This window comes from Numida meleagris, chromosome 1 (assembly GCF_002078875.1).
Source record: "Numida meleagris isolate 19003 breed g44 Domestic line chromosome 1, NumMel1.0, whole genome shotgun sequence".
NCBI lineage: Eukaryota > Metazoa > Chordata > Aves > Galliformes > Numididae > Numida > Numida meleagris.
Window position 1 is genome coordinate 112275239 of NC_034409.1, and position 24726 is coordinate 112299964.

Here is a 24726-nt window from a genome sequence, read left to right on the forward strand (position 1 = left end):
AGATTTTGTGCAGTTTGCACCAGTAGTTTTGTGCCAAGGAGGCAAGCAGTTCACCAGTTTGGTAAGCACCAATCAGGAAATAAGCTTGCAGGTTTTTGTCACTGTGTTTAGAGTGCAGACTTTCAGTTTTGCTTGAATAGGTTATAAAACTAATCCTAAGATGAAAAACAAGCTTTTTAATCGGCTCTGACAAAAAACTATATGCAGTCTTGAAAAGCAGTTATGAAAGATGGAAAGAAATTACCTCTTTATTCTCAATACCAGTAGGGTATCATTTTCCATTTACATCATGTGATTCTTGTTAGCTGAGGGAGTTGACATAAATTAGTTAGTATCAGATGAATTCTGTAATACAGTCACAAATCCTTTTTGCTTCAAAGCAATCATTTTAAAGCATAAATTACCACATGGGAAGCTTTTATGTATGTTTTCTGTTTACTCATTTTGATTTATAAAATAATTAAAAAATAATGTGAGTAGTGAATCCTTGATAGCCAAAGAACTGTTTTTAATATGGGATGGGTCACACATTGTGCTAGCGTTTTTTTTCAAGGGAGCTAGCAACCTTTTTTTCAAGGGAGAAAGTGTTTTTCTAGACTGAGTTTTATTTTTATCAGCAACTTCCCTACCAAACTTAATCAAACTGCAGAGAAAGTGCTGAAATATCCTAAATGGCCCAACAAAACTGGAATGTAATGTGAGCCATTGGAAAAGACATGCATGATTTTTTAGGATTTCAATTTGTTAGATTTTCCACTGAATTTTTGGATCTTTCCTCAAAAGAGTACAATTACCAATTTCAAAGTCAGAACTACTTCCCATCTGAGTTTTTGGTCTTGTTTTAATATTTACTATGTTGCATATATTAACAAAAATGGTGGATAAAGTCTACTTTTGAATAAGCAAATGCTTAGTCCAGCTCACAATTGATATTAAGGAGCAGCATCAACATTACTAGCCACAGCTCCACCTTTGAACATGTAACTGAAAAAAACCTGTATGCTTAGGGAAAATCAAAGCATAGATATGCCGTTATGTACAAATAACTTTTCTCCCAGAACTAATAGGAGTTGCTGGTTGCCATCTAGTGAAATCCATCCTGAACATATTCTCTCCAACATTAAGTCATGAGCAAAGTACGTTCTACATATACATACGTACATATGTATGTTTATATATACACATACTATACACATACGTATGCATGAGTAGATGTACACACATACATATGGAGTCTCAAATAACAACATTTCTGAAGTGATGTGCCTAGCATTGGCTATCAAACCCAAGAGATTAGTGTTGAGTTTGGTTTTTCTTTTTTTTTTTTTTTCAATTTTAAACACTCAGTATGCTCCTAAGATTTTAGCAGTGATAACTAAGGTTCAAAGACTTGACATTCTTCAGAATTTAAACTGTATTGTATGTCAGTTCTGCAGCAGTACAAGCATCAGCATAATCTTCTCTGAGCCCTGTTCTGTGTTTTAGCTTAAAACACATCAATTTCTGGACTACCTGGCTGTTGTGACATGACAAAGATATTTTCTGTGACATTTAGCAACCTAATTCCTCACTAGAAAAAATGCTTCATTTGAAAATCAGAGAAATTATTCTGGGAAAAAACGTGCACAAACCTTTTTTATTATTAACCTAATGGAATATCTTTATTGAAAGAATGGAATATATACTGCTTTTATGCCTTACCTTGGTTTGAACTTCAGAGGTTTACATGTTTAGGAAAGATCTGTGATTACATTAGCTTATCAGACATCTATTCTGTCTCTAGGATTCAGTTTGTGGGTAGGAAAAAAGAGCCATAGACAGAATAATAACAAAAGCCATGTGAAGTATTTCAAAAAAGCATCAAATTCTTGAGAATATTTGAAATAATCAGAACTGAATTAAGAGCAGCCCTGCAAACATATGTATGTGGGGTGTAGCAGCTGGTGTTTGAAGAAATGCAATGCGGCTATCTTAGTTAGCCCAAAATCTTAGGTCCAGCACGCTAAGAAAGTATGTCTGTTCATAAAGTAAACCAAATCTGATGAGACTTCTAGTGTTGAATTACTGCAGACAAACTTGATAGGTCTGTAAAACCACATAGAACAGATTTAGCATTTAGTTAAGATACTGCTCCATTTTCAAATTACAGTAATGAGATTTTGGCTACTGATATAGACAGTCTGGAGTGACAGAAGTGTCAGTCATGAAATTTTCGCCTCCGTTCTGATTGGCTTCCTTCTACATTTCTCTAACACAATAACAGTGTTCAGAACGTAGCCATAAAGAGGCAAAATGATCTTCCCTCCATGTTGTACTCAGAAACGGACAAAAGATGAGATGGAATAAGAAGAGGGAAGGAGTTATACAAGCTCCCCACATGGGTTTTAAAGAACAGACAACACTGGTGAGGCTGTGTATCAGCTGCTGAGGAGTGGATGAGTCCCATTTTAAATTGAGCAATGCTATGGTTATTATGGGGGAGAGGAAGGCATGTACAAACTGCCACCTTCTCTGAAGCACCAGAGTGCAAAACGAAAGTCCACATAAAAAGGAAAAGAAGTTGAGAATACAAGAGGTAAAGAGACAGACACAAATTACTGAAAGTCTGGATTGATACAGGACTGAGTGAATCTAGAGGACAGATTGGGACAAACTTTGGGGGGAGTTATTAAAGGGGCTTGTAATATTGGAGGACGAACTGTAGGCTCTCCTCTCTAGCAGTAGTACAGTAACCCAGCCTGTAATCTGATCTCAGTCAGATTTTCTAGCAAGAACCCCTGTGGTGGGAGCCAACATGACATCACTGGAGGTTTCTGAGAGTTGGCACATGCCAGGGGTGAACAGTGGGAATTCAAAAAGAGAATACAAAGAAATATGATCTCTCTTCCCTGAACAATCTGAGGACAATTTCATGCCTTTTCGGAATCTGATTAATTCAGATTTTTTATTATTTAAGGCTGCCAGTGCTTCATTTTTTCCTACTCCCTTTGTTAAAGTAATAAACATTGATCATCAAAAAATATAAGGCTGAAAAATATTCTGGAAAAACCACAGTGTGCAAAACTTCCTACCTACTTCATCTCATAACAGTCTTCATGAAAAACAAGAGAGTAGTCCCCACCCACAAGGCAATTCCTGAGTGTATGCCCCACTGCCCAAAATGGGGACAAGCCCCTTCCTCAGTATCTAATTAACACCATGTTTGTGCCTATAAAAAGTCTTCTTCCAACTGTTCTTTCCACTGTGTCTAACCTGGTTTTCTTACCTAGTTTTATTCTGTTTTATTCCATTTAGCTCTACTATCTTCAAACAAGTAAATTTCTTATGATATACTCGGGCATACACAAAGACATTCAAGTCCTTTATCTATGCAAAGTACAAATGAAAACATGCATCCTTTCTACAGTTTATCCTTAATTTCCCATCCCTCATAAGTATCTGCTTATGAATTGTCTATGAATTGGTATTAAAGCTGATCAGCAGTTAAGTTAAATTTGTATTAAATATGTCACATTGTTGTCTTGCAAACTAGCAAATATAAATAGGGGACTGTATGTCTTCTTAGTGTTCATATTGTAATGCACAATTTTTAGGAGGTTGGTTTCTGTCACAAGGAGAGTGAGCACTTCAACACATCCCAGCACATTTGCTTCCTCTGCCTGGTTTCTTCCCCCATGAGATGATGCCAGCTATGTGGGGGCCTGCTGAGGTAAGGAAGCTGCACCTGTGGAAAGCACATCCTCAGTGTCAAAGGGGAAAGAAAATTGAAGGGAGAGGAATGAAAGCACCTCCATTGGGCTTGTAGAGGGCATATTCCTCAGGAGGCCTAACAGGTACCAAGGGCTCTGAGGTCATGAGTAGGGCTCTGGGTTGGTACCATGATGATGGGCTGTGGGTGGAGTCACTGTCATGATGTTAAGACTAGGAGCTGTCACAGTCATGATGGTGGGACTGGTTGTGCTAGTGAGTTAGAGGTTCATGTCATGGTAGTAGGGCAGTAATCATGGGCGTGGTGGTGGGCTGGAGGCTGTGGGGATAGAGTTGGGTTCATGGTGATAGGGCATGGGCTGGAAGTCATGGTCACAGTCATGACTGCAGGCTGGATGTTGGCATAACAGCCATGGAGCTAAATATTATTTTGTGTAGTCCTGTGGGGAGCTAGGAGTTGGACTCAACGGTCATTGTGAGTCTCTTCCAAATCGAGATATTCTATGATTAGGTCGGGTGGAGGCAGTTGACCAAGTTGACATTTAACAGAAGGGAGAAAAGAACCAAGGCCAGAATTAAGCGTTTTATTCCTTATCTGTGACAACAGATATATACAACAAATAAATACAACATCAGTATTTTCCTTATCAAACACATGAGGAAACATTTGTCTGTATCCTCTTTTGCCAAAGGTTAATGAAAGCAGATCTGAGGAGCCCACAGTTGTCAGTAGGCTGCACCTCTAGTACCTTCAGATGCCTGCCAGCTCTGTGCGCTGCCACTAGTGCCTCACTAGACCTGCAGGATCCTTCATTAAGGACTCACTAAGGTGTGCAGGATCCTTAGTACTCATAAGGATCATCCTCAGACCATCGTAAGGATGACTCAGGGGGGAAAAAAGAAGATAAAGATAACCACCGTGGTGTTTTTCAGTTGTTACGAGACACTTGGCTACCAGCTGTGAGGTTCCCCCCACAAGGAACCCGAAATGCCCCCTTTGCGCCCGCATGCTCAGCTGCCCGGGGGCCACACGCGGCAAGGAGAAAGCTGCATGGATGGCGGTTCGGTTCTCGTGGGTTGCTGGCTGCTCCCTGCCCCTTGGCGGCCCCGGGGGCCCATTTGCTTGCTAATTGCTCCTCTCGCATCGATTGGGCGGGGGCGTGGGGCGCCGCCGGCTCTATTTCAGGGCGGACGGCGGCGCCGGGCACCTACCCTGTCCCATCCCGATCTTCTTGGACGCGCCGCTCCCTCCACCCCTGCCCCGCTCGTCCCGCGACGCTCCCCCACCTCTCTCCGCGGCCCAGCACATGGCTGACGCGGGGTTCCCCGGGCCCGCTGCCTCTGCCGGGGGGGACCCCGCCACCGACGAGTTCCGCGACATCATCCGCAGCCGCTCCGGTAGGCGCCCGCCCTCTGTGCTTCTCCCCGCCCGGCGGGGTCGGTCCCGGCGAGGGGGGACCGTGGGCTGAAGGGGAGCGCGGTAGGGCGCGGGCTGGCTTTTTCTCGTGGCTTTCTTTTTTTTTTTCCTTTATCAATTCAACTTTACCTTGCTCCGCACGGCTTTAGTTTAGGTGGGCTTTTTTTTTTTCTTTTTTGGTCTGTTTATTTGGTTTTTCCCGTAGTGGGAGCAGCCCGGGTAGCGGCTCTGCTGGTGTGAGTGGTGTTCTTAGCTGCGAGCGGCAGCAGCTGTACCGCTCCCCCACAGGGGAGAAGATAAAGTTTCAGGTGCCTCGACTCCTTTTGCTTAGTCCTGGAAAGAAACCAAATCCGTGGTAGTAAAGGTATTTATAGACCATTCAGCCTTTACTCGTTTGCAACACAAGTGCTCGGGGAGCTGCAGTGAATTTAACTCCTTGGGAAGCTGTACGTGCTGGCCCAATAAGCGAGCCTTAATATAACGGTGTTCTTGTGCAGTTGGATAACCTCTTAAAGTTCTCTGTTTTGTTTAAGAAGCAGCAGTGACAACACAGTGGTTGTCACGTTTTATGGAATAGCCAGAGCTGCTATGGGAAGCTGAACTTTGAAAGTGCTGGGGTGGTGGTGAGCGGAACTTAAACTTTCTTTGAGAAGTTCTGTGAGCGTTGTCTTTATCCCCGTGAGGTAAAGGCACTCCTGCAGCCATGCTTCGTGCTTTTGTACTGAAGTCTCAGTTTTGTGGTTCTTGGGTTGAAGACCTTTTGCTCCTGTAGCAAAGAGCTTCCTTTCATGCTCTAAGTACCCTGCGCTGCTCGTAGTAACTGCTTCTTCAGTGCAGCATTTAGAGGGCAGTGTATTCATAGAATCCTTAAGGTTGGAAAAGATGTCTAAGATTCTCTAGTCCAGCTGTCCGCTTACCACCAAGGCTGCCCACACCTGTTGCTCTGATGGGAGTAACCTGCAATAGAGCTGGGTGGCTGCTGTGTTTTTTGTTGTTGTTATCTTGTTTGTGTGTTTTTTCTTCCTGAAGATCTACTTCTGGCTCCCAGGGTCTGTCTTCTTGAGTAAGTTGCTGCCTGGTGAGCTGTCCCCACAGCCATTCCTGGTTAAGCTGCCAGTGCTGACCTTTACAGCGGCGCGTGATCCCAGTTCCATACTTAGCTCACTATATAGTTTGGGGGTTATGGAATGCAAGATAAATGCAGCACAAAGTAAAGAACTATTAATTTCAAAGGGTGTCCTATTAGCATGCAACTATTACTGTTTTGGAGACAGACAACTTGTAGGCTTTTGGGAAAAAGTGTCTTTCAAGTCCATGCAGTTTCTAGAAAGTAAAGGTGTAGTTAATAACTTCAGTGTTAGATGTTCAAGGCTGTGTGAGCTAATAGAGATTTCTTTTCCTCCTTTGTTTTCTCCTATAGCTAACAACTGCTTTCAGTGTTCAGCTGGCTTTGCTGTGTTAAAAATTCATGATTGAGAGCAGGCACTCTGATAAGTGTGGTTTTTACCTACGTATTTCCCAGTTATCTCTTAAAGTCTGTTTCATTTTGAAAGTCCATTTCCAAACAGACTTTGGTGCCAGTGTGCCTGTTGTTTAGTATCATAATATATGTAAGATCTCAAATAGCTCTGACTTTTTTTTCCCCCGTTTCCTGCTGTAGTGTTGTATTAGAATTTAAATGCTAGCAGTGTACATGGAAAAAACATTTGTTCTTTTTAATTGGTCACAATTCCCTTGTCTATTCTGTATGGTTAATCAGAAACAGAATCAATTCAGGGATCATAGAATTGTCCCAGATGTTTATAAGCCCGAACAGATGAAAACATGCAGTTTCCATGGCCGTTTTCATTGCAGGTGCATGCTTTTTCTTTTCCCTAGCAGTATACCCCACAGTGATCTCTTATTTCTGCTTAGCTTTCATTGTTTTCATCTAACTTCTTAAGATTTGACTCTATCTTTGAGAGAAATAATAAGCTAAGATTGGGTTTGTGCAAGAAAGCTGAGAATAGCTTGGTGAGCTCATGCTTGTAAGCCTGTGGATAGGTTCATTTTATTTTAGTGTTTTCTGTAACCTGTTACCTAGGTAAGGCCCTTGTATGGTTGTAATGCTTCATTTGTTTGGACCTGTGTTCATCATAAAAGATTTTGGATTGGAAATTATAAGAGGGGCTTCTTGGGAGTAAAGTGCTGGCACAACCTTTTTAACCAGATAGTAATGGTAAGGATGATGTTTGGACTTAAATGATCCTAGTCTTTTTCAAACCTTAATGGTTCTATGATAAAGTTGCTGAATTGTTTTCAGGTGGTCCTTCTTTGGTCTGCAGAAAAGATTTTTGTGGTCCAGCAGGGAAGTTCTCAGTGACTGAAAATGAAGCTAGTGCAGTATGCTGTTAGAGATTTAGGACACTGAAAACCAAAGGAGGTTTGAGACTGTATCCCACTTGTCTTTCATTCTGTTTATATTAATTTCATGCTTTGGGGATCTGCTGCCTTCTGAAATGGTATGGAGGAGATTTTTGCCCTCCTGAATATAAACTGTAACCTTTCCCAGGATCAAGATTTGCCTTTTTTTACGCTAGAGAAAAGATGGGGCAGAATATTTTATGTATGGCCATATTGAAATTTACCACGTTCTTTGAGGTCTAATTCAAAATCTTAGAGCACCAGTATTTTATTAAAGTGAATGGGATGATGCAGGTAATGTTAATCTGGGAATCCTGCTGTCGATTTTGGTAAAGTGAATTGAATCCTCATTTTTTTTCCAATTATGTGAAGAAAAAAAGTTAAAATCTAACTGATTAGTGAATATTAATGGAAGGCAAGTGCTGTCAAATACTTCAACTGACAAATTTTCTTGATAATTTCTTTCACTATACTATGACACAATTATTATTAACAAAAAATACCTAGTAAATTTTTCAAAACCCAGAAAACAGTTGCATTGCAAAAGTTACCATATGGGAATAGTAATGGAATTGATTATCTCAGTTGTATCTCCATAGGGATAATCACTAGTTTAAACACTAACTCATCATTTTTCACTTCTCCTCACACAGGCGGTTTTGGGTCGCCTGAATGTTCAAAGAAGATTCGTTCTTACACTTTTTATTTGTATGAAGAATGCAGGCTGTGCTTTTGGAATGAGGGATGCCATGGGAAAAAATGTAGTGGTTATTATGGGTTCAATATATGCTTGTAAAGTGTTAAGAGCGAAATGGGTGTAGGAAACTTGTTTTTAACTTATGTGTATGGTGTGGCTGGCTAATAACCAGAAATTCTGATACATCCTTAAGCAGTTTAAATATACATTAAATATATAATAATAATACATATTAAAAGTTGACAGTAAGGAAAAGATTCACAGAAACTAGGAACTATGGCAAGTATTTGTGGAGGTCAGCCAGTACTTTGGGAAGTGACTTTTTTAGTTTGAGTATGTTCATGGGCAGAAAGTCCTGAATGCTGAGGGTGTAGCAAGGGAAGGCATAGCAGAAATAAACAAAAAAAAAAAGTGAAAGCTAAAAAATTTAAATTAAAGCATGCAAGATGTTGAGAAGTGAAGGTTAATCTCTGGGGCTAGATCTTCCATCTCTAGAGGTATTCAGCCCAGCAGTTTATATTTCTTTACAAGTTAAGCTTTGTCTGTGTGTACGTCACTGGACTCCATGCCTAAGAGTCAGTCATAAATCATCAGCACAGCCATCTGTCTCATGAGCACTTCTGGCCATAGCTGTGTTCACTTGTGAAACTTCTGTTAATGAAAGAGGTTTTCTACAGAGCTCTTCAGCTTAATGCTTGCTGCAGAACTGAACTTTTCCCAGAGCTGACTGAGCACCCTGCTTCTTGCTGGCGTGAGGCTTTTGCTGAGCATCCTCCCTGTGCCCTGCGTGGGGCGATGCTTAAAATATCAGTGCTGAAAAACAGAATTCATGGAGTTGTTGGAGTTGGAAGAGACCCCCAAAGGAAGTCTAGTCCAGCTCCCTTGCAATGAACGCCTACAGCTAGATCAGATTGTTTGGATCCCCATCCCGCCTGACCTTCAGTGTTTCCAGAGACAACGCATCTACCACCTCTCTAGGCAACCTGTTCTGCCTGGGAACAGCCTGAGGTAGATCCAGGTAGATGTTAAGTTAGTATTAGCAAACATACAGTAAAGTAACTGCAAGCAGGACATGTAACAAGTTGCAGTCATTTTCCAAATGCTTATGAAGTGAGCCAATCTGGTAAGTGTGGGTCTTCAATGTATCACACCTAACGCTGTGATTATTGAACATGTGGACACAGTGCTAGTTGCTGCATTCAGAAGCTGCAAAATGTAAAACATATCTTTAATTGAATTTCTCTGAAGAGCATGTGGCTTCCATTGCCTTAGGATTTCTTTACTGACTTTATAGTCAAGTATCATGATCATGTCTAGATTGTATTTAGATGCTTACTACGTGAAAAATGCACTTGGAATAGTTTTTTAAAAATGAATGTAAATAAAATTCTGGCATCTTTCTGCAATAAAAATATGCATGCAACAAATAATTTGTACATCATTCATTAATTTGGTGAGGTTTCCTTGTTACTGTTGCAGAGCTTAGAAACTGCAGTCATGATTTGAAAGTAAAAGCTCTCTGATTTTGTCACTGTTTCATAAACAGCTTTTAGAACAAGGGCTTAAAGACCTCATTTGTTCTTGAACTCTTCCAAAAGAAATACACAGATCCAGATCAAGCTGCTGTTTATAGCATGATGACTTTGCTTAGAGGAATGGTTTGGCATGGTTCAGGGTTTGTGAGTAAGGATATGATCCTCTCCAGTTTTGCATTCCCATTGAGATATTGCTGTGACTTGAGGTTTTAACTGGAAGGCAGCTGGTCATAATACACAGGAAAGTAATTATTGAACAGGAATTAGAGTTAAGTAGAGTTAAACAAGTATGCATTTTGGACACTTGGTTTCCTGTTGTACTTCAATGACATAAAAAGGTATAAATGCAATATATAGACTGTACGTAGGGAGTTGCATATGATGATGCTTTCTCCCCTTCTTTCTACTCCCTGTTCCTCCCCACCCTTCCTGAGCACTATCCATGTGGGAGCTCCAGGTGACTCAAGCTGTGAGCACTTGTTCCAGACTGGCTACCCTAAGGGGTGCCTCTCCCCTTCATGCTCAAGCTCCTACAGGTCTGCTCTGAAACATACAGGAAGAGAAAGCACAGGGCTGCCCTCATCTTGCTTGACTGCAGGGCATGTCCAGCTTCCAGATGACTACGTCTGTTGGTATGTGTGGTGGAAAACAAATGAATCAACAAAGCAAACATGCTGTATTTGAGGCTTCCCCTGATGAGGTGTGCCACAGCAGTGCCATGATGTGAGTGTGCCAGTGAGTTGGGACAGAGCGTTTGCTGTTTCTGGGTGCATGTGCCAAAGTACAAGGTTTTAAAGCTTGTACATGTACTAAAATGACTGTATATTATGTATTTGCATATACATGTGTATTTTTATATTTTTAAAAAATTGTATTTGGATGGATATACTGGCATATAAAAAGACTGTGCTGGCAACTCTGAATGAAATAAAAATATGGATATAAAATATTTGCATTCTGTTTCTTGGCCTTACCTATTCTGCCGTGGCTTTGTGGGACTCTTGCAATGTGCAAAGCAATTGTAGAACAAGCTGATAGCAATGAAGTAGCAATATCCTCATGCTCACGTTCATTCCACTGTGTCAGAGAAGGTCATAGCATTTCTGGGTCTTGGAAGCAGAATGAAGTGCTGATTATAGCCTGTATCTGAAGGTCTAACAACTGGAGACTTCTGGTAATGTTTACAATTGCAGCCTGTAAAGGTGTCTTGTAAGGTGCAGTAGGTAACTTTTAACTCCCTGGTTTAAATCTGTAAAAGAATTTCTTAAGTGAAATCAAAAGGAATTTTCTGAATTCATTACTTCATCTTGGGCTGTGAAATATATGTTCAACTCAAGACCCCAATAATACTAGATTAAATATTTATACTTATGTTGGAAGTCTGCTTCCAGGCTGGTTTGTTTTCTTTATTTCAAGATATGCCCATTATTTCCATTATATTTGGCAGACTTTATTCTTTTTTATCTTGAGGAGAATCTAACCACACAGGACAATCTCCTTGTCTTAGTATAGAGGATACTTTACTCTGGAGGCTGAAAAAATCACCTTTGGATACTCAAGTTTTTCCCCATCTATTCAGTGTTTATATTGTGCATTTAAAAACTACAGGGTATGATTGCTTGTAGCTTCTGTTAGCATCGTCATCTCGATCTGAATAGAACTGGGGGAGGAAGGAAGGGAGGAGGAAAACCACTGTTAAAAGGCTTCAAAAGTTAACTCCTGTTAAGTAACAGTCTCTTTGAAAGAAGAAATGCTCCCTCCTTAGCAATTGTGAAAGGTCATCTAAACATCAATTTAGTTAATATGTTAAGTCTAACATCTTGCTCTTTAAATATCTGTATTTTTGTGAATTTCTTCCCTTCTGTATACTGTTTCCTTGGCAACAATATTTTTGTACTCTAAGTTTGAAGTTCTGATATTTCAAATGTAAATCTACCGAACCACTATAGGTTTCTTCTAACTAGATTTAGAAACACTTCTGTAATTCGAATTTCAAACTGAGTGAGCTCAGTTCAACGGTTCTCCTGTCTTCTCCCTTTTTAAGGTAGGAATCATCACTGACTTGAAGAAAATAATGATTTTATTAGTGGTTATCAGCAGTGTGCATGTGGGGGAACTGGTATTAATGAACTTAATGAATGACTGTCCTTTCCTTGTTGAAAACTAACCTATTTCGTACCATGTACCAGTGTTTTGTTGTGTAGTCTTCCATGCATCATTGAATCTGTGGTTACTTTAAACAAACAAACAAAAAACCCGCAACTCCCTACCTCATAATTCTGGTGCTTGGTGAGCAATCTTGTTTTCTGTAATCTGGCAAAGGCATTGTACTAAATTTCAAGGTTAGTTTTCTGCTGTCCTTATTATCCTATATGATTGATATCAAGTGTATGACGTGATTGAGTTATGCTGCAGCATGCAATCAGATACCGTAAATAGTATTATCTACATAGTGTCTTGGATAGTGGTTGCTGAGATGCTTCTAAAGTGCACTTTGGCTTGGATGTGGAAGCTGTAGTTTAGATCATCATTTTAAAATATCACTCTGTTCAGTAGGCAGATAATACACTGGTTAGCTAACTTATTTTCGTATTTAGAAGGGTGATTAAATTGTAAAGACATGTACATTAAGTACAACAGGTTTATTTTGTTCATAGCTTGTAAAAACTGTGCCTGTTGCTCAGTACAGAGTGCTTAGCAAACAGTCTACTATGCAAAGAGAGTGCATTGGCAGGCATTTAAAACTTTTGTCTTCTGTTGCAATTTTGATTTCTAACTTGTAGGTGGAGAAAAGGGGAAAAAGCTTTGGGTAAAACACTTTACCCAAAGGTAGGGTTGTACCTAAGCTTAAGATAATGATGGAGTGGAGGAGGATCAGCTATAAAGAATGCCAGTTACTGAAAACTTCTGGATGAGCTGTGGTCCCAAGTCAGCTTGCTGCAAAGACTGTCTGGCACTTTTCTATTCAAAGAGCAGAATGCTTTTGTAAAACAATCCCTTTATCTCAAAGCAGCATGTTAATGAGCAATCAACTGAAGCAAAGCTACATGCTGTTATTTCATGATTTTGACATTAACTTTTTGTTAGGTGATGGAGTCTGCCCTTCTTATTCTCTAATACCAAAAGAAACTTGATATTTTGTTTTCTGGAATTTATTAAGGTTGGAAAGACCACTAGTCCAACCATTAATCCATGCATGTGACTGCTCCAGACCATGTCACTCAGTGTGACACTTACATGTTTCTTGAACACCTCCAGGAATGGTGATTCCCCCACCTCCCTGGGCAGCCTGTTCCAATGCCTCACCACTCTTTCTCAGAAGATTTTTTTTTCTTTAATATAGAATCACAAAAGTTGGAAAAGACCTCCAAGATCATCCAGTCCAACTGTCTACCTTCCACCAATATTTCCCCAGTAAACCATGTCCCCTAGTACAACATCTGAATGCTTCTTGAATACTTCCAGGGATGGTACTGAACTGCCTCCCTGGGAAGCCCATTGCAGTGTCTCTCCACTTGTTTGGAGAAGAAATTTTTCCTAATGTCCAACCTGAATCTCCTCTGGTACAATTTGAGGCCATTCCCTCTTGTCCTACCACGGTGACTTGGGAGAAGAGGCAAACCCCCACTCAGCCATCACCTCCTTTCAGATGGTTGTAGAGAGCAGTAAGGCCTACCCTGTACCTGTGACCGGTTACCAGCTGGATTTAACTCCATTCAGCACCAGTCTCTGGGCCTGGCCACACAGCCAATTCTCTACGCAGCAAAGAGTGTACCTGTCCATGCCACGGGCTGCCAGCTTCTCTAGGAGAATACAGTGTCAAAGGCTGAAGTCTAGGTAGACTACATCCATTGCATTCTCCTCATCCACCAATCATAGCAGGAGGTCAACCAGAAACCAAAAACTGAATGCAGTACTTGAGGTGCGGCCTCAGCGGAGCTGAGTACAGAGGGATGATCACCTACCTCCCTGGTACTGCTGACTGCACTGTTTCTGACACAAGCTAGGATGCTGTTGGCCTTCTTAGTGGCTCATGTTCAGCTGTGAACTAGCACCCTCAGGTCTTTTCCTCTGCACGTCACACTCTGCCCCAAGCCTGTAACGATGCATGTGTTTTTGCAACTGAAATGCTGGACCTGGTACTTGGTCTTGTTAAAGCTCAGACAGTTAGACTCAGCCCATGAATCCTAACTATACTGAGCCCTCTGCATTCCTAGTCTCAGGTAGTTCAGTACTTCTTCCCAGCTTGATGCAAACTTACTGAGGGGCATTCCAGTTTCATGTCACAAAATTGGTAGGAGTAGACAAGTGTAATGAAGCTGTCTACTGAATTTGTGTTCAATAGAATTTTTTCATGGCCCGCAAATGTTGAGAACAGTCTCCATGAAGTGTCATCAGACTTGCACATCACGTTTGATGTGCAAATCTTTTACACCTGTGACTTAAGCCTAGTCTGAAGACTATTTCTTCAGTCCCAAGCACACCTTGCAATTGTACAGACATCCTTGCTTTAGACTGTCTAGCATGCATTTATGTTCCTAGCAAAGCTAGCAAATGGAAGAATGAAACCTGTGTAGTTTCCTTTGTTTTTATTGTTCTTTCTACACCCCAGTAATTAGGCTAATTCTGTTAGATTTGTATGATCTTTTCCCTTTTATCTCAAGTCTAATGTTTTGCTGAACACTACGGGGGAAAAGAGTGAAGGACTGGAAACTTCAAAATATTGAGCTGCTTAGTGGAATATTAGCCTAGTTCTCAGAAGAGTCTCACTGGTTACCATAGGGCTCCATCTTGACTGAAATGTTGATATGTTGCAAAAGTCATTTGAATCTGCAGAGGGATTGGCTGCCTGTTAGGGATTCTTTGCGTGTGATTTCCTGAATCTGTCATGCAGGTGAAGAACAATTCTGGAGTGTGTGAAGGATCTTCATGTTCTGCATGCTAATCCTTTTTGCATTTGTTCATTGTATGTTGATGCAGTCATATTTCCAGTACTTAAAGGGAGCTTATAAACAGGAGGGAGACAAACTTTTTACTTGGCCTGATAGTGATAATACAAGGGGAAATTATTTAAAACTAAGAGAGGGGAGATTTAGGTTGGAAATTAGTAAGAAATTCTTTACTCAGAGGACAGTGAGGCCTTGCACAGGCTGCCCAGAGAAGCTAAGGATGCCCCATCCCTGGAGGCACTCAAGGCCAGTTTGGCTTGGGCCCTGGGCAGCCTGATCTGCTGTTTTTTCTTTTTGCAGCTCTAAAGATGGTCAGTAGTGCAGAATAGAGCTACTGGCTGAGGCCCAATACTGCTGCACTGAAGCATACTACTTAGCATCTGCATGCTGGCTTCCACAGGGCTGTGCAATGTGGACATAACCCCATTTTGCTCCTGTTGAGGCAGACTTCTTCCCCTTCTAGGTACCAAAAGTATTTGGGGAATTTGGGTTGTAAGAGATAATCAAAGGAAACACAGGATACTAATTGGATTCTAAAATAATCATAGAATGGCCTGGGTTGAAAAGGACCTTAAAGATCATCGAGTTTCAACCCCCCTGCTGACTGCATGGTCACTGACCACTAGACCAGGCTACCCAGAGCCACGTCCAGCCTGGCCTTGGACACCTCCAGGGACGGGGCATCCACAACCCCCCTGGGCAACCTGTTCCAGTGTATCACCACCCTCTGAGTGAAAAAATCCTACAGTAAAAGTTTATTAACTTCCTCTCAGCCCCCCAGGTCTTGGTAAAACTTTTCCAGAGATCTTTTCCTTTGAATATAAACAGATGGATAAATGTGATGACCCTTTTTCTTCCACTTTCTTGCTGAGCAGTCATGTGTGATCTTCTCTAGAATAGCATTCTTACAGGTTCCTACCAACTGTCCTGCTACTCAGAGAAATGAGCCTACAAAAGGCAGGTGAAGTGCTAATTTGCATGGTAGTGTAGAAAATTAATTCATTGTTCTGATTGCCATTTGGCTGATGGTTAATCAGAGGCATAAACACTACTAATGTATTCTTGCAAAACTGAGAAGTCAAACTCCATACATCTGAGCTGTAGATTCTTTTCATCAAGTTTTCCTTTCAAGAGTCTTGTGACTTCCTCCAGATAATAAATTAGCAGCTGAGAATGGCATAGCAAAGGTATTTCCATTCTTTTTAAACTCTTAATGTAATCTCCCTCAGGATATTTCGGAGAACAGTCACCTACAGCAGATTCTTTCCTGCTCCCTCCCAGTTTTCCTGAACTTGGTTTAAAATAATCCTGGACTCATTTACACTTATGTAAAAGATTGTGCTGGAAAGTGCTCAGTGATTTGATGTGTCATGATTCCAGTCATCTGTCGTGGGAAAGAAGAGAAGGTACTGTGCATAGACACGTGACTACTGCATTCAAACAACATTGATATTCAAGATATAAGCACTCAGCAGGAAACGTTTAACGCTTCTACAAATCTTGAATATCTTCAAAGCTCCAGTGTTGTAAAAGCACTGTATTTTTTGTGTATTGGCTTTTTAAAACAATTATTTCTGATTAATTGATATTAACAGTGTCTTTCATCTCCCTTAGCTGCTGTTATTTGGCAGTGCTTCTGAATTTAAAAACTCTTCACTTCATGAAATTGTTTTGCAGATCATTCATGGCATTGGTTATAATAATGAGAAGGGATGTTTTTGAAGTATGAATCTGTATGAACGCTAAGATCCCAACTTTGTTATGAAAGATAAGCTTTTTGTTCCAAAATGTTAAACCTTCCAGTATCCTAAATAGAAAAGGCTGTACTTCAAACTACGGAGAAATGGTACTTAAAGTTTGTACTTTGTCATTCATGAGTAGTGCTCTTACAGCTGGCTGAAAGAAGATTCTTCTGTATGAAAGAATTCTTATTGTAATAACTGTTCTCCTTTAGTAAGAAAAATAAAATTCACCATGAATTGTAAGCCACAAAGCAGAGTCCAGATTCAACTGTTAGGGGCTACTTGCTAGAGTCCCGTAACAGGGACTGATGGAGAACCTTCTCCTCAATACAAGTCTGTGTGGGGAAAAAATATAAAATACATGAAAAACTTCATGTTCTCATCCCAGATGGCCTTTCATTCCTAGGATCTATCAGAAGGGCTAATTGTGTCCTGATCATAGTAGTATGATATTTACCAGTTTTGACTTTGTGGTGTTGATTAATTGCTGTTAAATCTGCTTGTAATTGAACAAGATTAATCTGTCTGCATCATATTTAGAATGTGAACTTTTATTCTCTGGGAGACATACAGCTTTACTTCACATTTGCAGTCTCAGCCTAACTTCTGGAGTAGTCTTTCCTCCAAATTCAGAGGATGCTTCAGCAGGTGCACCTCCTTCTGGGGCAGATGCGTCCCCGCCATGTACCTGAGAGCTTGGTTTCATGCTTCCAGTATATGGATGAGAGGGTATTACTGGAGCTTGATGCAACTTGCTGAAGACAGGTAACTAACTATGTGCAACAGGTGAAGCTGCAGGTGAAGCGCAGGCTGCTCTTGGATACCAGCAGCCTGAACCATAGGCTGGCTATACAGCACTTAGTCACTACACCGTGTCCCAGAAAGCATTGGCACTTCTGAAAATTGAGTAGCATGTGAATATTAATGTGTTCTAAAACCAAGTCTGGCTGTAGTAGCACCTGAGTAGCTGAAGGTGGGGGTGGCTGGGTACTGCAGCGAGTGCGTGGTGGCTGTCTAGCTGGGAAGCGGAAGGCTGGCTTGTTTGCTGCAAACATTCTCCCTGCGGTTCCTTGTCAGAGACAACGCTGTTAATAAAGGAAGAATGATGCCTTAAAATAGATGAATGCATTCCCTGTATATAATATCATAAATGTGTGGTGGGTAGTGCGATTGTTGGAGTGCTGCATTAGTTGAGCATTCTGCTATAAAACTAACAGCTAAATACATCTAAAAGAAGAGTGTTCTATGTGCTTCTACCTACAAAAGTACAAAACTTGTGAAGAGTTACCATTGGAGAAATCAATGGTGTTAAAATCTAAACTGATTGAGAGTGACTGGATGGGCAGGAAAATGTAATTCTCTCCTGTCTCAGGTACATGAGATTCATACATACGTGTGCATACTCTGAAGGAGGGGCAGTGGGAAGGAAATCCAATTTCCTTTCAAGTTCCTTATTAAATATTTTCATGTAATTCAATTAGGATGCTGTTGGCAGCAGTTTACGGAACACTTGTCAAAGTAAAGAGTAACTTGGCATATTTTGTTCTCAGATCTTCAAGTGCCAAGTTGTTTAAATCCAATCAAATCCTGAAATTGGCACTGGAACTAAACCTGAGTAACTTCTTTTTTTGAATATGAGCATACCTGTGGAGGAACTGACACTGCAAGTTTTTCATGCAGGCATGTGACTGGAATGAGGATATCCCTTTATATGTTTGTTCTGAGCCAGAAATTGTGTGTATGCAGCTTATTTAATGAAGTGACGATCCAAGTAGGTAGACCTGATTGCACCAAATGGTCACAAAACTTGTGAATTCCCTAGGTAAAATTATGCATGGGATTTGATCTGCTACTTCTCCTAGCCTTGATGGCAAATTTATTAGTTATTGCTCTTCAAAAGAACTTAGGAAAACTGAATTTAGCTGCTACTTCAATGTACGTATCCATTCAAAGACTGCTCAAGCATGACCTAAGAGACATTGGAGTTGATTATCAAAAGCATTTGCAAGTGCATGTGTGTTTTAAATGTAATTTTATTTATTTAACATGGGAAACATGCTTGATGTTAATAGTTAACCAGGTCAAGTTTATATCATGAAGAATTTTGTATTTGATATTTGTATTATTTGAATATTGAGACACATCTCAGTTCATCAGTTTGCTGGTAGTGCCTTTGGATAGCTCACTTCAAAGATATGCTACCGGTACTCATGCAGTGCTTTTGAATTAACTCTGAAATGTTTCATAGTATACAGTACTTCCTAGAAGTAGTCTTGCGTATGACCCTTGTGGTATGATTCCAAACTCCAGTGTTCTGCACAGTGTGTGCATTTTTTACTGGCTCCTTTGTTCAATATATCTAGTTAAGATTTATTTTTCAAAAGGAATAAAATAGTGATTTGTGATTGAGTATAATCCTGTTTTTCAGGTATATGTTTCAAAGTAATAAATACAGTAGGTTCCTGGTAAAGATAACATAGTTTTCTTATTACAGGAGATAATTAGTGCCTTATGGTATTTAATAACCATACCTTTCTTTTATGTGAATGCATCTTAATTACAAGGGATAATCTGGTATTTTGAAGGATAAAGTGAGCATATACTGATTCAGACATAGTATCTAATTAACTTTCCTTGAGGATAATTAAATAATAAAAGATCATTATGAAACAATACCTTCCTTTAATCAGGGTCACATTTTAATGGTCCAATAATGCATTTTCAATTCTAGCGTATCCATTACTTAAAAGAGCAGTGGACCAAGCTTCTTTGCTTAGCAGAGGTAATTCTGAGATGGTTTATAATGTCCTTGAATATCTCTGTACATGCTTTTATCAAAAATATGAGAGAGCTATAATGAAATCATAGTTAAAAGGTAATACTGATAGCAGAGTATGAATTCTTCTTGTCTTTCCTTTTTCCTCTTGTTTATCCAGTCTTAACCGAAAAGTGCCAGTGGAGTTAGAGGAGGGAGTACTGATGAAAGATGCAAGTTGCCCTTTGCTAATGCAGTGTTTGATCAGAACATGTAGAATACTGATTTTTCCCTACTGACAGTTTGTTTCAATTTTGCGTGGATTCAGCTCTTTTTGCTAATAACAGAAAAATTGATTTATGTTAAGTTCTCTCTCGTCTCAGAATAGGAGACTGCATTGTAAATGATTCCTAAATTTGTCCATAATTTATTTACAAAAACACATAGATGGTTATTTTAAAAATGGTTAAGGTTGAAAGCCATACCCCAAGAAAGTACCTCAGAGGTGTGTGTGCTTCTGCACTCTTCCTACCTTCTGAATTCTGCATGCCAGCCACTACAGAAACCAAGGCTAGGAAAAAAAAAACAACCCAAATATCTAGCCGTTTAACCTTGATCTATACTGTGGAAATCAAGAATGAAATGTCTGGAAAGGAAAAAAGATCCAAAGCTTTTCAGCAGCGTTTCACTTTTGCATGTAAGTTTTTGCACTGAGAAGAATACAGTGGGACAAAATGTGATGGTAACAGTCATTAGATGGGTGTTGGGAGCTACTACTTGCTTCCGAAATTTGCTCTCATGTGAGATTGGGCAAGTCTTGTGATCTCCCTCTGTGTGAAACTGGGAGAGGAAAAAAAATTGCACTTGAGGTAGCATTTTAGGAACATGATGAGATGTACTGGTAGAAGAAAAACACGTAAGAGGTGTGATAACAGCTCTATTGTGTTTTGTAATATGATAAGTAGCTAGCCAATAGGCTATAGAGGAAACAAGATATTCTGAAACATGGAAAAGGTAGTGTAGACAATGGATTCCATTCTTTCAGCAAGACAAACCATTATTCTGGTGAGGTTTTTTTTCCTTTTAAAATAATGAAAGGGAAGAATCTTGATCTTATTATATACTCACAAAGCTGAAAAAGTAAAAATCAATCACATGGCTTTTACTTTGCTTTCTGCTTATAGGGCAAAGCTCTGCACTAGAGGAATTTGCCTTACCATAATACTTAAGATTGGCAATGAAGTTACCACATTTTTAAGTTAAGCTCTGACCAATTTTTGTAATGCTTTCAGGGATAACGTGACATGTCAACTTATGAATGCAGGCTTTAAAATACTCTAGCAACAGTTAGTAGCAGTAACCCCTTCGGGGAAGGGGGGAATGGATGGAAACAAGCAATTCCTGTTGAAGAGGAACACAAATGATTGTGCAGAAGCCTACGTCCTGTCTGGTTCTATACAGAAGTGCACAAGATGGACCTCTCTCTCAGGCAACATCTTCATGATTTTTATATTGTTCTATGGAGGAGTGGAGTAAGAGATGTGATATTTGTAGTTCAGAGGAACAGGAAAAAAAAAATGAAAGCTTTTCAAGAGAATAGTGGATTTTATGTAAGTGACCAAAAAAGCTGGGAAAAGCTTGGAAAGCTTGAAAACTTCCAAAATGTATGTGTAAGATGTGGCACGTAGCATCATGGATTGCTCTGTAATACATAAAGAATACAGAAATGTAGCAGAAAAGCTAAGTCATGGCCTGAACCAGTGATTGAGACCTGGTGGGAAGGCAGAGCCAACGCAGGGGAGCTCAGGTGAATGCAATGCACCTGAGTGGCTGGAAGGGGTGGAGCCAGGATCCACCCCTTCCCAGACCTCATTTAAGGGTTGGCAGTGGAGGTAAGGGTAGCTTGTAGGGGATCCTTATGTACCTGAGGCCTTGCAAAGGTAAGCAATTTTTTCTTTCTTTGTTTCTATGTCTGTGGCTGTTGCATTTGGGCTTGTCCTCATTTGCTGCGAAGGCTTTGCCACCCTGCTTTTATTGCTATGCTTTCTATCGCATTATGGCGTTACAAGAAACTTCTAGTGTTCTGGATTTGACCTCTCAATAAAAAAAAAAGGGGGGGAAGAAAATGTGCATGTTGTACTATGATAATGGTTGTTAGTCTAGATTTTCCCAGTGTTTGATAGGGGAGTATGGAGTTGAAATTAATTTATGTGGCTTATGTTCTTCAGATTTTTATATAACTTAAAAAATGTCTCTGTAAATGAATATTTTATTTGCACAGACACATCTCCTGCTGTCAAGTTCCAGAGCAGATTATGATACTAATCCTACTTAAATGGTTATGTAACCAATTAGTGGTAGGTGTTAGCAGCTCACTGCAGCCTTTGAAGAGTTTAGTATTCAAGAAATGTGTTGTAAAGGGAAAAGGTTGTATGGTAGAGGTTGCGGATTAGAATTTTGGTAGCTTTCCTCTGCATATCTCTGTATAATTTTGAAGTATGAGGTCTTCTCTTTGTTGCTAAATTCGTTAACTGACTATAGCTAAATAAAAATCAATATTGAATAAAAAAATAGCCTAGAGTGGAAGGATGGATTGTCTTGTAAAGCAATGGGAATTCATCACTGAAGACACCAATATATTACTGGTAGTAATTTTTCTGCGGGGATAAAATAAGAACTAGAAGTTTTGCAGAGTGAAAATATGGTATGCTTAATAGTAAACAAATGAGCTTCTTTATTTTAGAAATAAACAATGTAGATTGCTTGTAGTTGACTTTCTGAGACGTAACTGGCCTTGTTAAGGTCATAAAAGGCTGATATTTCATGAATGCTCTGTCGTGAATTGATGTTGTATTTATCTTATTTGATGTTTGGAAGTAATTTGCTTAGAGGGCAAGCTTTTTAAGGTTGGTTTACTGTTAAATCCTCTTGCAGAGATTTGTGGAGTAAATGTTAAAATATCAACATGCTACAAGTAAGGCTTTTATAAGCCTGTTCCGTTAAAGAAAGATTTGAGATTCTTACATTATCAGATGATTTACTTCAGTGGGTTTTGATCCTTGATGTACTGTAGAGTTTGAATATATTCTAGCGGAGCATGAGACTTGCACTGACTTAAGTTGAATAGCTTTTCTACATTGAAGTAACTAATCCTGTCAAGTTAGCTTTTCTTTAAAAAATAAAAAAAGGTGGGCACATCCACCAAAAACAAACAAAAAACCCCACAACCAACCTCAAAACAACTTCAGCTTGTCATGTACTTGCATGTTCTCTGATAGGAGTTGTTCAAGCCAGATCTAAATACTCCACGTTAAGTTCTGCTTCTGCACCCGTGAGTTCTGGGATGAAGCAGAGCTCTTTCTTGGTAAGACCACGTGACTTTGCATTTCCTAATATAGTAGAGTCTGGTTTTGTTGTTTGTTTTAACCAGATCTTTGCTCACGTCATTATGTTGTATCATAAATTGAAACCTTGTGAGCTGGTTGGTACTAAACCCAAGTAGTTTTGAAGGTGATGAGATGGAGCCTTCTGCTACCCACAGGATGACATGAGTGTGATTCAGATTGTAACTTGTGGCCAGATGTGGTCTCTGTTGTCCAGAGGTGGAGTAGGTCTAAGATGTTTCAGAAGAGGAATTTGAAGGAGAACTTCTCAGTTTTGGGTTTGCTTTACGATTTTGTTTTTCATCTGTGTGATGCACCCATCTGTGTTGCCTTACAAAATGCATGCTCTGACATAGCAGTGCAAGCAATTCAACTTTAATCTCTTCCATCAAGAGCTATTAGAAGGAAAGATGTGGAAAAATCTATTTGCCTTCAGAAAGATTTGAGTGCTCTTCCATAACAAGTTACTTAAATATTTAATGCAGGGTAAACAAATAGATTATTTTACCCTCATAAAATATCTATTGTACTCTCATAAAATATCTATTCAAAGGAGATGCATATATTTTATAACACTACAATAGGGCTGGAAGATACTTATCTAAGGAACAGAAGATGTATAAAGTAATCAGCAAATGGATGTGTAAGTTTTTAGCATGCAAATTCTTTCTAAATCTTCAAACTAAATAGAGCACGCATTGTAAGTTAGTGTATGTACACAAGAGTGTATTTGCATTGTGACTCTCAAGCTTACATACATAGTACACAGTTGAATCGCTCATGAGGAGTGTAACTTGCAATCTAATGAAATTCTCTAGGCTGTAAATTTTGATGAGAAGCTGGTTTTTCAAGGTTCATGTCCTGTATGTCATGTGTTCTGTAAACCTGTTTTCTCAAATGTTCCTTTACTTGAACAATCTCTCTGATTTGGCTGCTTCTAGACTGTTTTTCCGTTTATCTATCCCTTCAGTGACTGTCTTGAGGCTGAAAATACCATGTGATGTGTTACGGTTGGCTTTTCTTTCAGAAAATACTTGGTATTGCTCTACTTAAGTTACTCCCTTTAAATCAGTTAAAATTAGGAACAAAATACAGGAGAAGCAGCAAGCTGTGGTATTGTGTACAGACAGCTGCATCTTGCAGTGGCTCAGCTGTGGAATTTTTTGCTTCAAAGCTGTTTTGTACTCTCTCCCTCCCAATTACCAATTGCTGTACCTCTGGAGTCCAACCTCAGCTATGGAGAAAGATTAAAAGAAGGGTGAAGTGAAGTTCTGTACTAGAATTACTAGTTTTCCAAAAGAGTAGTGAGGCGCTGGAATGGGCTGCCCAGGGAGGTGGTGGAGTCACCAACCCTGGACAGATGTTCAAGGAATGTTTAGATGTTGCGTTGAGGGACATGGTCTAGTGAGAACTACTGGTGATAGGTGGATGGTTGGACTGGATGATCTTGTAGGTCTTTTCCAACCTTGGAGATTATATGAATTAATGCTCTCGTGTCTATTAACTGCCTAACTGATCAGGGTGGGTTTGTGCTTTTATTTTGTTTTTATGTCAGGGCAGTCATCCAGCAATTAATCACCCTGTGACACTAGAGGCTCAAATAGGCATTGTAACCTTTCTGCTTGCCCTTCACCTATTCCCACCTATTGCCCATCTACACTGCCTTTAACAGAAGGTACCCTTAGTTTTGTGCTTGATTTCACATTTCTTACTGATTTCTTCCTTTCTCAGTAGTGTAGTGTTGCTTTCTGTAGAACACAAATTAAATTGACGTCAAATAAAATCCTGATAATGGGAAAGAGCTTTTAAAGTAATTTAACTTCTGTGCTTGGGAGATCTGTTAATTCTTGGAACATCTTGTAATAAGTTTTCGATTTTTTTTTTAAACCAAAAGAACTATGACAACTCTATTTTTGGTACTGTTGTAGTGCATCTTAATGTTTGTTTTCTTAGGCTCTTATAGATGATAATATCTAATGCATGATTCATGTTAAGCAGGGAATTCACAATACTCTGATTGGATATTGCCAAATGAAAATTGACTTGACTGATCCTGTGGGCTGCTGGTGTAGTAGCCTACTTGCTGTATTTGTTCTTTAACTTTGTGTGGTTTTGCTTAATTTAGATTTTTGGGAGG

The 24726-nt window shown here is 39.7% G+C and overlaps 1 protein-coding gene across 1 annotated transcript; it reads left to right on the plus strand.

The window, feature by feature from the left end:
* On the plus strand, positions 3879–9638 carry LOC110400001. The gene is made up of 3 exons (XM_021399595.1): positions 3879–3963; positions 4565–5106; positions 8182–9638. Exons 1-3 carry the CDS (start codon positions 3879–3881, stop codon positions 8347–8349), a joined length of 795 nt encoding a protein of 264 aa, XP_021255270.1. The 3' UTR covers positions 8350–9638.